The sequence below is a fragment of the Artemia franciscana genome, chromosome 2, assembly GCF_032884065.1.
Source record: "Artemia franciscana chromosome 2, ASM3288406v1, whole genome shotgun sequence".
Taxonomy (NCBI): Eukaryota; Metazoa; Arthropoda; class Branchiopoda; order Anostraca; family Artemiidae; genus Artemia; species Artemia franciscana.
In genome coordinates, this window is record NC_088864.1 from 4,480,246 (window position 1) to 4,497,627 (window position 17,382).

A 17,382-nucleotide genomic window follows, 5' to 3' on the forward strand; every position below is an offset into this window, starting at 1 on the left:
CCTTCTTTGAAGCTTGTGTCATGAAGTTTTGGCAAACTTATTCAATTTTTTGCAATGCAATTATCCATCATAAGAGTCAGCCAGGACATGTTTCAATTGTCGTTTTAGATAGGATATGTCTAGTTTCTTTTTGCTTTACTCAGAGAATAGAAATGTCATATATTCATACGTGCTCATTCCTGAAATCATCCCAGTTAAAACTTTCATTTGTTTTTGTTTTTATTGTCTAGCAATTAGTTATGACCGTTGTGACAATAAAAAAAGTTGCTTTGAGGGAAAATGTCCACTTGCTAGTTTCCAAAAACTTTGGCCCAGAAAAACCGAGTTTCTTTTCTTCCAGAGAGACATCTTCAGTTGTCCTTAATGTTCAGCTCAGGAATCTAAACATTCCTGTTCTCATTAATTTATCTATCTAAAAATCGTTTTGACGCTTCTGTAGAGTTGCAAAAAGAGATGTTGATTTTATACAATTTTGTCTTTAGTAAACTGGAAATAATATTCCTTGTTCATTAAAATAAATTCGAATAGAATTCTATAAATTCAACGCTAGTCTTGCGAGAAGAATTGACTTTTACTATCTTTCCCTTGGAATACTTCTTAACCGATGCAGTATACACAACATTTCTTTATTTATTATTACCAAAACATAAAAGGCTACCGCTTTTGTTTTATCACTAACCCCCCTCCTAATAAAATGCTTGCACATGTGCTTGGTTTATATTACTTGAACTGTCGTCTTCATGAATTTTCATTACAGCAAAGAAATCTAAAAATCTACAAAATTGGTATCGCTTTGTGTTGATATCGATATCCACCATAGAACTGGCTACTGATGTTGACACCAAAACATCGCACAATTTTAGGAGCAGGGCTAGAGATTAGCTTCAGTTTTAAGGTTGGACTTTTAGTCCGGAGCAAGTTATGTTTTGGTTATTGCTTCTTCTAAATGCTTCAATACAAAGTATACTACTTGTGGAGCAGTTCCTAGAGTGGGCAGGGCTGGGCAACCGGGTCAACTGTCCATGGTGCCACAGTAGGGGTGGGTCACCGTGGCATTGCCCACTTTGATTAAATTTTTCAGTTTGATTCGGGGTTTTTTCCTTAAATTCGAGCCGGGAGGGAGGGGCGCTGTAATTAATTTTTCCCCGGGCACCACCAGCTCTAGGAACGGCTCTGGATACTTGCCATTATCAACATCAATTTTTTCTCCTTTTGTCAACTTCGCTTCGAAAGGTTAGATTTTTTTTTTTTTTTTTTTTATGAGCACTGAGAACGACTTAGCGGAGGTCCTTGTCGAAACATTTGTTTGTTTTTCGTCTTCATATTTTGCTACTGGCTGAAAAAAATCCTCGTTTTCTCACCTATTTTTATTTATTTTTCATTTATTATATCCTTTCCTTTTTTGGTTTCATAAAACGTCACTGTTACACCAAAAGGTCGCAGATGAGCTTATTACAGCTAGTGCACTCCTCAGAGCCTTCTATCCACTAGCAATTACCTGGCCAAGTGGTTGGTGCGCAGGTTTGTTAATTCTCTAACCAAGGGGCACGGGATCGATCCCTGGCATAGCCAGTTATTTGGTTTGGGACGGGGATCAGTGGCGTGACTCTTTAAGATCAGGTTTAAATGGATACCTGGAGAAACCCGGGGAAGGCAAGCAGAAAGGCTGTGCGGAAGCACAGGACGGTTGACCCCCAGCCTCGCATTGTACTTTCTGGCTGAAGGGCCACAAAACGGAGATCGGCACCGCCGATTTGGACCTTAAGGATCTAGTGCCGTCATACTTACTTACTTTTACTTATAATTACCAAATAGTATTTACTTCGTAGAAGGTAGGATAGAATGACCATAGCTAGGACTGAAGATTTTTAGATACCCGTAATTCAATTACTTTCTGACATAAAAAATTATACTAAACATTGAAATAGTTTGAACGTTCAGGTACCATGCAGAAATCTGATAGATATTTATTCTGTGCCAATCTTCAAAAACATTGTGAAAATACTTTTTTCCACTCTCCTGTGAAATTTGCGATTTTTTAGTTATGACCTTATAATAGCGACCTGATTGTAATCAGTATCAGAACTTTAACAGTTTTAACCTGTTGCAGTAACAGCTTTTTTTCGAATATTTGAATGCACAGCATATATCAAAATCAGAAAGACACATCACACATTAGCAGCATCTGGCTCTCTGTCATATTATAACTGGAAATTGATATATAACTAGAAGATTAAGTACTTCCTATTGAGAAATTTCGGTTTTACGTACCAATGATATGCATGAGAAAGTTAATCACCTTTCTACTTTAAGGGGAGGGCAGAACTTTTCAAATATAAACGTTTTAGTAATACTCTCTAAGTTCAACACAACGCTCTTATGGCCAGCTTGTGAATCAAAGTATTAAACAACTTAGCGCACTGAAAACTTTAACTAGCTTTATTTGCCAAGAAAAATTTAGTGAAAAGAAATTTTACTACTCCTATAAAATTAGTTTCTGCTTACCTGAGAGGATAGTTGGTAGTGGGACCAAGGATCTTGTCCCAGTTGAGGATGGAGGGAACTATGGTAAGCTTCAGCCATCGAATTATAAAAGTCATGGGAAGGGTGTGCGGACAGTCCGTAGCTACTCGTACTTCTGCTTCCCGTTGATAGCTGATAATTCCCATTCCAAAACGAGGGAGGAAAGTTCCGCTGAGTCATTGGAGAAGGTGCTGCAATATATTTGTCTGTGTGAAAGCATTTGTGAACGCAGTTTATGAAAGCTATTATGAAAGCAGTATATAGCAGAAATCGTATAGCTGTATTGTTTCATGTTTTTAGGAAGAACGAAAAAATTCAGTGAATTGTGTGTAAGGGTCTTAGGATCTTAGACACAAGGATCTTACTGCCTGCTAGCTCTGGTATTATGTCCTTGAAAATTTTAACTCCCTATCATATAGCGTACCTGTCTTTAGCCACATGCTTTTTTTAATAAAGTCATAATGACTACAGGTAGAAGATAGTATGTGAAATATAAATTTGAAAAAGTATCTGTGTAATAGTACTAATGCAAAAGGGTTATTGCCCTAGTCCACCCCTCCCTCCTTGTGATTGGCCATTATATCTGGTATTTGTATCAAAAAGTAGGGTATGATACAGTCGAGTAGGGGCACTGCCTATATTGACTCTTTTCTTTACCATTGAGGGAAAAATTAAAAGGAAAGCAGGTCTCAGTCTTCTCTCCATATTAACGAGGCTCGAAATAAACATCACTACAATTACACCTTTAGTAAATTTACCGCTGTTTTTACTAATTGGAGTTCTAATGAAAATAAAATCTAGCACAATGACGTTATAACACTTTTGCTAGGTCAAATTTTTGTTTTAGCTAAAGCTACTCAGTGCATAAAGTTTGAAACATTTTTTTACGTCATCAATGATATACTGAAACCTAATTATTGTTTCATATTTTTACTTACATGAAACATAATATATTTATTCTATTCGTCATAAATAATCATACTCAATATTTACAGTCTGCCCGCGGATCTTAGGGGAAAATGATCCATTAAAAGCTTTTCTTATTAAATAGTTCATGATAACGAACTGCAAGGGAGAATTGACTCGGCCCAACAGTAACTGAAAATCTAAAAAGCGATAATATTTGAAAACATAATTTGATAAAAACTGATACATTAAAAGAAAAGTATTTATGTACTGATTTTAAATACTCTTTCATAACACAAATTTTTCAAAAAAAAGTAAACAGCTCAATTAAACATAAACTTACCAGAAAGAAGTTCAAATAACCTTCCAAGCATAAAACTACCACAAATCACCATCAATATGTAAATCGAACCCATAACGGACATAAATGACAATAAATAGCCGAGTAAGATTCAAAACAAGCAAAAATTATCATGAATAAGGCTGAGAACCCTCATGTCTTCTGAAGATCGGAATATAATCTGTACTATACTGAAAAAAAAAATGACCTTGGTTTGTCAGTTTAATGTACACACACTAATATTTATAAATAATAAATAATAAATAAATAAATATATTGGAAAAACCCGTCACAATTGAACAAAAGACGGATAAAAAACAAAAGAGAAGAAAACGCACATACAAAACACAACGAAACTTCTTGAAATGAAAATAATCACGAAGGAACTATAATACAACTATGTAAGAATGGCGGTCCACTGGTGGTTACTCGCTTCTACTCTATCACGGTACTTTTCAAGACACGCTTCCACCGCAGTAAATGGGTCAGGTACTGAATACCGCCTCGTTAGGTAAGAATTACTTGTTCTTAATGGCATCTCAAGTAGGAACTTGAGGTACCTGAAGAATATTCTTCTTATAGTTACTTTATTCGAATTTGTAAGTAACTTCCAGAACGGCGAAACGTAAAGAACATGGGGTAAGGCAACAGCAACAAATATTTGTGCACGCAGCGACCTATTTAGATTACGCTTGGAGGAAACCGAAGCTCCATAAGCTGACCTGATCTTCTTCTCGATGTGCTTTACAAGCAGTGCTCGTGTATGCTGAAGAGTTTCACCGATCGGCAGACCCAGGTATACAATTGACTTAGAGGGCATGACCACCTGTGACCCTAGTTGGATTTCGGGTTGAGAGGCATTCCAGTTAAATAACAGTACTTCACATTTTGTCACATTAAAACTCAACCCAATTTCATCATACTCCATCTCCAAAATTTTAAAGTTAGATTCCAAAGAAGACAAAATTCTTGAAAAGTTTAGAAGGTCATCTGCAAACCCAACTAGGGACACGTCAATGCCTTTGAAAATACAGCAAGGGGCCACTTTTGACTGGGCCGTCGATATGCTGTTGTTGAACAGATCAGGTGATGATACGGCTCCCTGTTTTATACCTTTCTTCACCACAGCAAACCTACGACTTAATTTACCTGACAGTTTAATACGGACCTTGAGCCTACTATACATGTCGTTCAAGGGTTTGACAATAGCACGGTCAACTCCGGACTTTCTCAGCTCAACCATATTCTGAGAATGGATACCCGAATCAAAAGCCCGCCGTACATCATATTCACCTATAGCTAGGCTTTCTTCCGAAATGTGGGCATCCAGTAGAACATTTGCAGCTACATGCAAGGCATGGGCACATCCTAAGCCAGCTTGGAATCCAAACTGGTGGGGAGGCACTTTACAACTAGCTTTAATGTCCGAAATTATGAGCTTTTCAAATAGCTTGCAAAACACAGATGATACAGTAATGGGTCTGTATGACGATGGTTCATGAGCAGGTTTACCCTTTTTCAAAACTGGAGTGATCACACCTAAACAGAAAATGTCCGGTACAATACCATGTGTTAGTATAATTTGGTAAGCTATTGCTAAATGCTCCGATAGAACTGGACCACCATTCAGTAGGTGTAGAGCACAGATTTGGTCGGCACCGGCGGATAATTTCTTCTTTAATTTTTGACAAAGGTGGGTTATTTTCGCACTAGAAATCACGAGGTAATTATGCTCTTTCGTCATAAGCTGATCGAGCTCTTCGCTAAACTTTTTATTTTTCACTTCATCTGGTGGGGAGAATTCAGCAGCAAAATAATCTACCCATATTTCCTCATCTATATCACTAGCATTTTGTCCCGTACTTTCTACAGGCCTGGCACGGAGCTTCCAGACCAAATTAGGGTTTTCAATGATTTTTGAAACTGTTTCCCGTTTGAGGCTACTACGATGTTTTCGTAGCTCTTTCGCGAACCGCCGTTTTGTATAAACCCGCAATTCATTGACTACCCCGCTTCTTGGCCGGTCGCACTCGTGCCAAACCCCCAGCCAGAACTTGGCAGCTGCTCTTGCCTTCACAAGCTCACTGTTAGAGGCCCATCCTTTCACTCGCGACCCACGTCGGACGCTACGTAATGGGACAGCAACCCTTTCAGCTACTCTCAAGGAGTGGCAAATTTCGTAGAAATACATGTTCAGTTGCAGGCGTATCTCGCTTTCCGTTAGGTCACAATCCCACTGTAGGAGGTGGAAAGGCACTTTAATTTTCTTCAAAATTTGTTCACAATTGAGCTGGAACTGCTCACGGACTACTTTTTTCCAATCACGTGCTGGCTCAGGCTTGGTTTTTGGAGCACACTGGGGACTGACGGCTGGTATTGCAAAAGAGAGAGGTAAATGATCCGAATAGGCACCGTCAGATCCAACCGAGACTGACTCTAGGTCCAGTTTGTAAGTTACTACATGATCAAGATTTGAGACGGTTTTTGCGGTACTGATATAGGAATAGCACTTATCCTTCTTAGCAACTTTAAATCCGCTTGGTAAGGCGTTCAGCAATAGTACAGCCCGAGGGCAGGAATGATCGTCGAGATTGCAGTTAAAGTCACCAAGAATTATAACAGGGCATGATTTCTGGACTAAACTGAGGAGGCACTTTCCGAGCTTCTGGCATGCTTTTGCAAACTTCTTTTCTGAAGCGATGTCATTGTAATTGGTTGGTAAATAAACATTTACGAAAAACACGCCATGCATTTTGGCAGCTTGGAACCATTCATTCTGCTCGACACACACGGGGGGCCCCGAGTTAGAGCGCGTGATTATGGCTAGGCCACCAGAGGGACGACCCCGAGTCCCAGATCTTCGCGCAGGTTGAACGAGGTAATGCATATCCGAGGAAAACTTTAGAAGGTTTACACTATCATCGGTCAGAAAGTGTTCCTGTATGCAAATACAGTTATATTCTTTAGAAAGGTCAGTTAGAAGGGGGATTCTGTCCAACACTTTACCGTTCATATTCCAGCAGAATATTCGATTTTCCATTTACGTGCTAGTGTTAGGCTGGGCTTTGTTAAAGGGACAAGCAGCATGGTAGCAAGAGTGTCTACTAGAGCCGCAGTTTAGGCATTTTTGCGGATTACTACATGGGTTGTCCTTACTAGAGCTGTGACCATCGCCACCGCAGCGCGAACACCTTTCTGGTTGCGAACAGTCAGCTGCTAAATGACCAACAGCATGGCACTTGAAACACCTCCTCGGTAGAAAGCGGAACTCTTCAATCCTGAACAGTTCTAAACAAATCTTCAGCGGGTTCGCGATAGCGTTTTCAAGTGTTTGTCGACTTGCATAGAATAACTTGAACGCTCTCGTAGATCCGCATTGCGCCACTTTGTCGCAACCAGCAATTTGACAGAGTTCACTCTCGCTAACTGATGAGGGTACTCTTTTCATGATACCGACAAACTGGGGAACTTTGACTTTAGTGGTTATGTTCTTCCTTTTCATTGCTTCTGCAAGTTGGGTAGCGGCATCTCGAGACTGGACAAGAATCTTCCATTCATCGTTGCTACGTTTCAGAGTAAGAGAATCGGAGCTTACGTCGCTAGGGCAAACCTTTGCAAAGAAGTCTTTCCGGGATTGTGGGGACGTTAACTCAGGCGGCATATCGTTTGCTTTCACAACCACCGAGTAAAGTGGCTTTGATGGCGGATTCGCTGCTGAACGGGGAGTGGGTGAGCCCTGGGAAATAGCGTCGCTTATGGTAGTACATTGCTGCGATACCCCGGCGAGCTGCTGAGCACACTGTTCAGATGCAAGTTTGATCTTATCCGCGATAGCCCCTAATCCGGCATCAAACTTTCGACACATCTCGTTTACTTTTATTCTCACGCAGGCACTGACTTCATCAGGGCAGGTGGGCACTTCCTGCGGATCAAAAATTACGAAAGTAGGCAAGGGCTTTTTCTCTTTAGCGCAAAGGGCTAGGATTTTCGCCATTTCCATCACGTTATCAGAATCGTTTGCCGTTTTCCGATAGACGTAATCATAACCAATCTCATTGGCAAGCGTTATAAGTTTCTCCTTCGCACTAAGAATTTCAGCATGATCAAAGAACTCCACAGCTCGCTTAACAATGCTTTCAATTTTGTTCCCCGCTTGCATGGATCGCGTGAGAAAGTTCAGTACAGCATTGCGTACGAGAGTCCCCATTGCTTACGTCACAGCATTCAACGCAATTTTCGAATAGCGTACACAAGTATAAGGGAAGCGTCGGGACCTGCTCACCTATTCCCCGCAATTTAAGGGTAACTAAATACCAGCAGGTACGTACGGCTCTTGCGGCAGGCACCCGCCCCTCTTCTGCTTACAACCTGTGTACGTTTACCTATCGGGAATATTATTTCGCGGCTCGCTTTGCATGGAAAATTCTTCAAAAGAATTTGATTTTAGATCCAGATAATTCTTCAGACAACCAATCCTCACTCGACAGCCGATGAAATTCGGCAAAGTAACCTTGACTAGACTGAAGCCTATGCTGAAGTCATTTACTATCTAAATCTCTTGACAGAGGTCTTGTAAGTTTAGCCTAATTAGACAAACACATTTAAATCACACAATCTTCAATTCTCTGGTCTGTTGGTGGCTTTTTGACGAAATTTCACTGGACTTTGAATATGATAACCAAACTTTCCAAACGTTTTCGGCTGCCGACTTTTTGGCTGATTTTTCAAATTCGCCCAAAAGAAATTATATTGGCAACTTCGGAGCGGCAACAGCGACAAAGAAAAGTCGAAATCAGGACACGTTGAAATCTCTAGGGAATTACACTTATATATCACCAACTAGAAACAAATCAAACACAATAAAAATCCAAGGTAAGTAAGTATAGTATAACACTTTAGGGTCTATTAATAAGGAAAATAACACACTAGGTATGGAAAAATGTCTTTGACTCACTATTTGAGGCAATAATCCACAATTAGAAATTCGTAAATAACACATGGGTTTGTTGACCATGTGATTTATATCACATGCTTAAAGTCTGAATAATTTTTATTTATTAAAGTCAAAAAGTGAAAACATTTAAGATGCATTTTGTTTTCAGAATAGAATAGCCTGAGTAGAATTGGCAGTCGTAACAATAGCAATATTGGCAACTTGAACATAGTGCCTTTTGGTTAGATCAACATCCCCCTCAACATGCCATTGGGCAATCGATCATACTATCAGTCATTCCCTGAAAGTTCCAAGTTAATACCTAAATCCCTTCCACAAAACCCTTTGCTATAGAGGCAGTATTAGTAGCAGTATTAGTTCTAACAGTAGTAGTTGTCAAAGAAGCAGTAGTAGGATGTAAATATTGGCCTTTGCATAGTTCGGTACCCCCACATCAAGTCATGTAAGTTTCAACTTTACACACCAAGCTGTTCCTAAGATGATGCTGATACATCCTTTTGACAACCTGCTTGAAGACGGTGTGGTTTCATTCAGTTCACCCTCCCCATTCAATATTCCCTGAAAGTTTGACCTTTATACCCTTTGTCATAATTATGATAGTAGTCACAGTAATTGTAGTAGGAGTACTAGTAGCGGTATAAACTGTAATAACACTAATACTAGTGCTATTTTTATATAGCGCTTTTTAATATATTGCCTTTTGATCAGTTGAAAATCCTCCTCATCAAGTCCTGGAAGTTTCAAATAAATACAATTAGCCGTTTCTATGATATTGCTAATCTGTCCGTTTAATAGCCTGTATGTTCATAAAGTATTTTAATTTAGTTCAGCTTCCCCATCAAGACTTAATGAAATTGTCATCAATACTCTTAACCTTAGTAGTATTTGCAATAGAGGTAGTCCTAGGAGTAGTAATAGTAGCTGCAGGAATAGTAGTATTAGTAGTAGCGTACACATATTGCCTTTAATCAATTGATCCTTTCCTTTAAAGATTCCAGGAAAGTTCCAACTTAATGCCCTAATCTATTCCTGAAAGATACGCTGGATTGACAATCTGCATGCACATAGTATATTTTGATTTAGTGCAAATGTCCCCTCGATATTCTTTCGAATTTTCACCTTCATACCCTTAGCCTTAACAGTACTAGTATCGTAGTAGTAGTGGTAGTAGTAGTGCTTGTATTGAGTGTGCGTTTATTTATTTCAGCAGCCCTTAATCATTCCCTGAAAGTTTCAGTTTTCTAGTAGTAAGAGCAGTTATAGCGCTAGTAACGTTAGATTGATAGTAGCAGTAACAGTAACAGCAGCAGTATTAATAGCAACAAGAGTAGGTACATTTTGCCTATTGGTAAGTTGAGCGTTACCTCATGATTTCCCGGAAGTATCAATTTGATATAGTAAAGTGGTCTAAAGAAATTGCTGATTAGTTGAACATATTGGAATCTTAAAAAAGGCAGTAGAACTTTCAATTTCCAATTGAATAAGCACATTTCGAAGTTTTTACTATAACTTTATCCATACGAAGTGGCTTGGTGAAAAAATATAAATAAATAAATAATACATTGTGTCCTCATTGTTCTTTACAAAAGCAGCGCTATTACGCTGCCTATAATTGTTTTATTAATTATGATATTGTTTTGACCCTGATGTTTTGAACTTAGATATAGCAAAAATTGTATGTTTTTGTATCAATCGAAAATTTTTGTATCAATAAATCATTTCCCTGAAACTAATCAATCGATTAGTTTCAGGGAAATAAAAAGAAAATTTCCAAGCATAATTCAGAAGATAAATGAAGTTGAGTACTAGCCCTCAATGATACCTAAACTCTCATAACGTTGACAAGTTACATAACCATAAGACCGCCGAGAAATAAAATCTTAAATCATAAAATCTTAAAAACAAGCTTGAGCACCTCTCGACGTAGGATTCACTATTTCCTATTGATTCTGATTTCAATTTAGGTATCTATCAAACAGTTCGTGGTAACGAACTGTAGTAAGGAGCGACCCGGCTTAATAGTAACCAAAACTCTAAACAAAATTGAATTTTGATACCAATAGCTACACCAAAAGAATCGCATTTTAATTTTGATTTTAATTGTATAATTTTCATCAAGTTTAGTCTTACCCATGAAAAGTTACGAGCCTGAGAAAATATGCCTTATTTTAGAAAATAGGGGGAAACACCCCCTAAAAGTCGTATAATCTTAAAGACCATCAGATTCAGTGTGTCATAGAACCCTATAGTAGAAGTTTCAAGCTCCTATCTACAAGAACGTGGAATTTGTATTTTTTGCCAGTAGGCAGATCACAGATGCATGTTTATTTGTTTGTTGTTTTTTTCTTGTTTTTTTTTCCAGGGGTGATCGTATCGACCCAGTGGTCCTAGAATGATGCAAGAGGGCACTTTCTAACGGAAATGAAAAGTTCTAGTGCTCTTTTTAAGTGACCAAAAAATTGGAGGGCACCTAGGCCACTTCCCACGCTGATTATTTTCCCAAAGTCAACGGATCAAAATTCTGAGATAGCCATTTTATTCAGCATAGTCGAAAAACCTTATAACTATGTCTTTGGGAATGACTTACTCCCCCACAGTCCCCGTGTGAGGGGCTACAAGTTACAACCTTTGACCAGTGCTTTCACATAGTAGTGATTATTGAGAAGTGTACAGACGTTTTCAGGAGAATTTTTTGGTTGGGGGGAGGGGTTGAGAAGACGGGGATATGTTAGGGGAACTTTCAATCGAGGAATTTATCATGGGGGAAGAAAATTTCCATAAAGGGAGTGCAGGATTTTCTAGCATTATTAAAAGAAAACAATGAAAAAATAAATATGAAAAAGTTTTTTCAACTGGAAGTAAGGAGCAGCATTAAAATTTAAAACGAACAGAAATTATTACGCATATGAGGGGCTCACCTCCTCCTAATACTTCGCTCTTTACGGTAAAGTATTTTTTAGTAATTTCAACTATTTATTCTACGGCTTTTGTTATTCAGGGGTCATTCTTAATAAATTGGGACAAAATTTAAGCTTTAGTGTAAAGAGCGAGGTACTGACGAGGGGGTGAACCCCCTCACATATGTAATAAAAACATGAGAATACAAAATTTCGTTCCGTAAGCTAATTTGTATGTTACGTATATCTTTTACTAATAAAAACATTTTTATAAAATTAAAAGTTCTAGTTGCTTTTTTACGTAACTAAAAAATAGGAGGGCAACTAGGCTTCCTCAGCCACTCCTTTTTTTCTCAAAATCATTCAATCAAAACTATGAGAAAGCCATTTAGCCAAAAAAAAAAAATATATATGCAAACTTCTTTTTAATTGTTCCTCTGCGGAGAGCCAAAATCAAAACATACATTGATTCAAAAACGTTCAGAAATTAAATAAAAAAACAAGTTTATTGAATTGATAGTAAGGAGCGACATTTAAACTGAAAACGAACAGAAATTACTTCGTATATGAGAGGGGCTGCTTCCTCATCAACCCCCCGCTCTTTACGCTAAAGTTTGACTCTTTCTCTCAACTCTGCTTTTTAAAACAGTAAAAAACTTTAGCGTAAAGAGCAGGGCGTTGATGAGGAAGCGGCCCCTTTCATATACGAAGTAATTTCTGTTCGTTTTAAGTTTTAATGTCGCTCCTTACTATCAATTCAATAAACTTGTTTTTTTATTTAATTTCTGAACGTTTTTGAATCAGTGTATGTTTTGATTTTGGCTCTCCGCAGAGGAACAATTAAAAAGAAGTTTGCATATATATTTTTTTTTTTTGGCTAAATGGCTTTCTCATAGTTTTGATTGAATGATTTTGAGAAAAAAAGGAGTGGCTGAGGAAGCCTAGTTGCCCTCCTATTTTTTAGTTACGTAAAAAAGCAACTAGAACTTTTAATTTTATTAAAAGTTCTTTTACTTCCCCCGATGGGTGTAGATAGGACTATCATCCCCAAAGATAAATTTACTAGCTGTTTCAACTATGATGAACAAAATATCTGCATCAAAATTTTGATGGAATGTTTTTGAGAAAATGATAGGTGTGGGTGGAGGGCTGATAGCCCTCCAGTCGCTTTCGACTCTGAAAAAAGGGCAATAGAACTTTTAATTTCGAATCGAGTGATCCCCATTTAAATTTTCTACGACAGTACTCTCTACACGAAGTGCCCTGGTCATAAAAAAAAATGATACATTTTGCCAAATCGTTCCTTACTTAGGCAGCGCTATGTGCTGACTATGATATTAGTCGAAAACCTGAAGACAAAGTTTCAAATGATAAACAGTGTTGTTTTAGGGAAGGGAGAAATTGTGAAGACAACAATTTTTACGCTTAGATTACTAATTGAGAAATACCTGAATTTTTTGACCTCTTTAGTCTTACGTTATATAGTCTTTTAATATATAAGTTAAACGAAAAACAAGTTTCTTCAACTGAAAGTAAGGAGCTGCATTAAAACTAAAAACGAATAGAAATATTAAGTATACGAGGGGGATAGCCCCTTCCTCAACATCTCTCTCTTAACGATGAAGTTCTTTGGCGCTTTTTAAAAAAAAGTTATTTATTGTTCTAATTAAAGGACCCTTGTATTTTAGGATTCGTTTTTAAACTTTTGGGACGAAATTTAAACTTAAGTATAAAGAGTGAGGTGTTAATGAGGGGGAAACTCCCTCATATACGTAATAATTTCTGTTCGTTTTAAGTTTTTATGGTGCTCCTTACTTTCAGTCGAAATTTTATTTTTATTTTAGATGGCTTTTCAAATAACGCCAGGATATCTGGATCCACCTCACCGAAAAAATCCCCTTTCACAGGGGAATATCCTCTGGACAATTTAATCCTGGCAAAAATTTACCCTAGACAAATATCCTTAATATCTTCACGCGTAGTATTGACTCGGTAAAGAGAAAGTAAGACATATAAGACATATAAATAAATATTATACATATTATATATATAAATATATATATATATATATATATATATATATATATATATATATATATATATAAATATATATTAATTCTAGTAAATTCCCCCTATGTAAAATTTCTCCTGAAAAGTCTACCCCCTAGTCTTCCCAAAGTTTTCCCTTTCCATGGAGAATTCTCCCTGTGCAAAATCCCCCCTTCAGAAAATTTGTCCTCCCCTCCCCACCCAAAAAGTGTACGCATACACCCCAACAACAAATACTATGCGTAAACAATGGGCCAATTTTATATTCTAAAGACCTTTCCCCAGGGGCTGTAGCGGGTCTTGTTATATCCAAAGACATAGTTATTCGGCCTTTCAACTGTGCTGAACAAAAAAGCCGTCTCAAAATTTTAATCATACGATTTTAGGGAAAAAGTGGTGTGGGATGGGGCTTAGTTGCCTCCAATTTTTGGTCACATAAAATGAGCACTAGAACTTTTCATTTCCATTAGAATGAGCCCTCTTCCGACGTTCTAAGCCCACTGTGTCGATACGATCACCCCCGGGGAAAAAAAAAAAAAAAAAACACACATCCGAGATTTTTCTTCTGGCAAAAATTACAAAAATCTATATTTTTTTAGATAGCAGCTTGAAACCTCAACAGCAGAATTTTTGATAGGCTGAATCTGATGTTGTGATTTTCATTAAAATTGTATGACTTCAAGGGGGGTTTTTCCGTTTTTTAGAGGTTCAGTTACAATTGAGCAGGATCGCTCCTTACTTAGAGTTCGTTACCACGAACTGTTTGATTTGATAAAGCTCATGAAAACACTGTAGTGAAGATTCTATACTAGTCTTAGATGAAATTAATAATCAAACAGTTCGTGGTAACGAACTGTAGTAAGGAGTGACCCGGCTCAATAGTAACCAAAACTCTAAAAATGGAACTTTAATACCAATAGTTACATCAAAATAATCGGAATTTAATGCTGATTTTAAATATACAACTTGCATCAAGATTAGTCTTACCTATCAAAAGCCTGAGAAAATTTGCCTCATTTTAGAAAATAGGGGAAAACACCCCCTAAAAGTCGTACAATCTTAACGAACATCACACCATCAGATCCAATGCATCAGAGAGCCTTTTTGTAGAAGTTTAAAGCTCCTATCTAAAAAAAATGTGGAATTTCGCATTTTTTGCCAGAAGACAAGTCACGGATACGTGTTTATTTGTTTTTTTGCTTTTTATTTTTCTGTTTTTTTTTGTTTTTTTTCCCAGGGTGATCGTATCAACCCAGTGGTCCTAGAGTATTGCAAAAGGGCTCATTCTAAGGGAAATTAAAAGTTCTAGTGCCCTTTTTAAGTGACCAAAAAATTGGGGGGCATCTAGGCCACCTCCCACGCTCATCTTTTTCCTAAAGTCACCGGATCAAAATTCTGAGATAGCCATTTTATTCAAGATAATCAAAAAACCTAATAACTATGTCTTTGGGGACGACTTACTCCCCCGCAGCCCCCGTGGGAGTGGGTTGAAAGTTACAAACTTTGACCTGTGTTTACATATAGTAATGGTTACTGGGAAGTGTACGGACGTTTTCAGGGGGATTTTTTGGTGTGGGAGGGAGATTTGAGGTGAGGGGGGCTACGTGGGAGGATCTTTCTATGGAAAAACTTCTCATGGGGGAAGAGACTTTCAATGAAGGGGGCGCAGGATTTTTTAGAATTATTTGAAAAAACAAGTTGTTGAGGAGGGGGCAACCCTTTGTATATGGAATGGTTTCTGTTCGTTTTGAGTTTTAATGTTGCTCCTTACTTTCAGTTAAAAAATTAACTTGTTTCTTTTTTAAATTCAATTTCTAATCGTTTTTCAAATGATGCTGGAAAATCTGGCCCACGCTCCATGAAATATACCCCCCTCCCGGAGACCCCTCTGTCTAAATTTCCCCGTCAAACTCCCTCTAGATAGTTCCATCCTTGCTGAAAATCATCATCCCTATAAAATTGCTTGCGGACGATTCAGCCTGAAAATTTCTCCTTGGCATTCTTTGATTTGAATAAGACTTTAATCTCTTATCGGTTTCTCGCTCAATCCAGAAATGCCGCCTTCCGTGGAAATTATTTCCTAGAAATCACAACATGCCGAAAATAACCCCAGATTTCTCCCCCAGGAACATCACATGTAAAAATTTGGCAAAGAGATTGCAAGATAAAAAGAATTTTGTATAGTATTTCTGTCAAATCCCCAGTGTAACATTTACCCAGAAAATCTTACTCCTCCTCGCAAATTTTTCTCCCCAAGGAAAACTCTCCCAATAGAAATCCACCCCAAGCACACCCACCCCCCACCCGCAAAAAAGTCTGTATGCTTCCCAATAACAGATACTATACGTAAACGATGAAAAAAATTTCATAGCTTACAGGCCTGACCCCACGGACTGTGGGGGGTCATTTTATACTTAAAAACATAGTTATTTGACCTTTCAACTACACTTAAGAAAATTGCTATTTCAAAATTTTGATCAGATAACTTTGGAGAAATGGGCGTAGGAGGGGGGCCAGTTGCCCTTTAATCTTTTTGTTCACTTAAAAAGGGCACTAGAACTTTTAATTTACGTGCCTGGCAAACATTGTGAAATTCCACATTTTTGTGTATAGGGTTCTCTGATACGCTGAATATGATGATATGATTTTCATAAGAGTCCTTGAACTTTAGGGGGTATTTTCCCTTTATTCCAAAAACAAGGTAAATTTTCTCAGGCTTACAATCTTTGATGGGTATCAGGAAACTTGATTAATCTTAAATATTTGGGGTCATCAGAATAATTTGATTCTTTTTATCTATCTACTAACAATAAGATTCTGTTTTTTAGAGTTTCGATTGCTATTAAGCCGAGTCACTCTTTACTTACAGTTTGTTACCGAGAACTGTTTGATTAAATTAAAAAAAGAGTTTTCAACCGAATTTGAGGAGCAGCATTAAAACTTAATATAAGAGAAGCATAAGGGGGTTGTCCATTCCTCATCCTTCGCTCTTTACGCTAAAGTCTTTCAAAAATACTTTTCATTTAATTTCCACAGCCTTTGTGTTTGAGCAATCTTTCTTAGAGAATTGTGACAAAAGGTCAAACTTTATTGTAAAGCCAAGTTGAAAAGCATGTTTTTAATTTGATTTCTGGCCGTCTTTCAAATCATGCCTGGAAATCCTCTCCCCCCCCCCATATGGAAAATTTCCGATGGAAAATGCCTCCCATTTACTTTGCTCTCTACGGAAAATCCTCTTCATCAATAATCCCCCTTCTAGAGCAACTTATCCCTAATGAATTTCCGTTTGTTTACCAATAGCCAATGTTGTATTCCCCGGGAAAGATTCTTTGGACCTTCCCCCTGGGTCTTTGGAGGGTTATGTTATCCCCAGAAGCAAGGTTATACGACCCCTCAACTATGTTCAATCATTTAGCTATCTCAAAACTTTGATCGGATGTCTTTGGGAAAATCGTTGGTGGGGGGCTAGTTGCCCTAACATACACTTGGTGACACAAAAGAGAACACTTTTTTATTTTCGTTCAAATGAGCCCCTTTCTAATATTCTGAGACCATTGGTTAGACACGATCACCTCTAACGGAAAAAAAAATGTATCCATGACCTTTCTTCTGGCAAAAAATACAAAATACCATTTTTTTGTACATAGGAGTTTGAAACTAAAGTATGGTTCTTTAATATGCTAAATCAGGTGATGAGATTTTATTAATATTGT

The 17,382-nt window shown here is 37.7% G+C and overlaps 1 protein-coding gene across 2 annotated transcripts in view; it reads right to left on the reverse strand.

Annotated features, from left to right (window-relative positions):
- Window positions 1-17,382, reverse strand: part of LOC136036237 (protein vestigial-like) — a 77,373-nt gene that overhangs the window by 27,567 nt on the left and 32,424 nt on the right. For both annotated transcript variants that reach the window (XM_065718347.1, XM_065718338.1), the window contains exon 3: window positions 2,506-2,714. In XM_065718347.1, coding sequence (XP_065574419.1) covers window positions 2,506-2,714 — 209 coding nt within the window. The remainder of the gene's footprint in view (window positions 1-2,505; window positions 2,715-17,382) is intronic.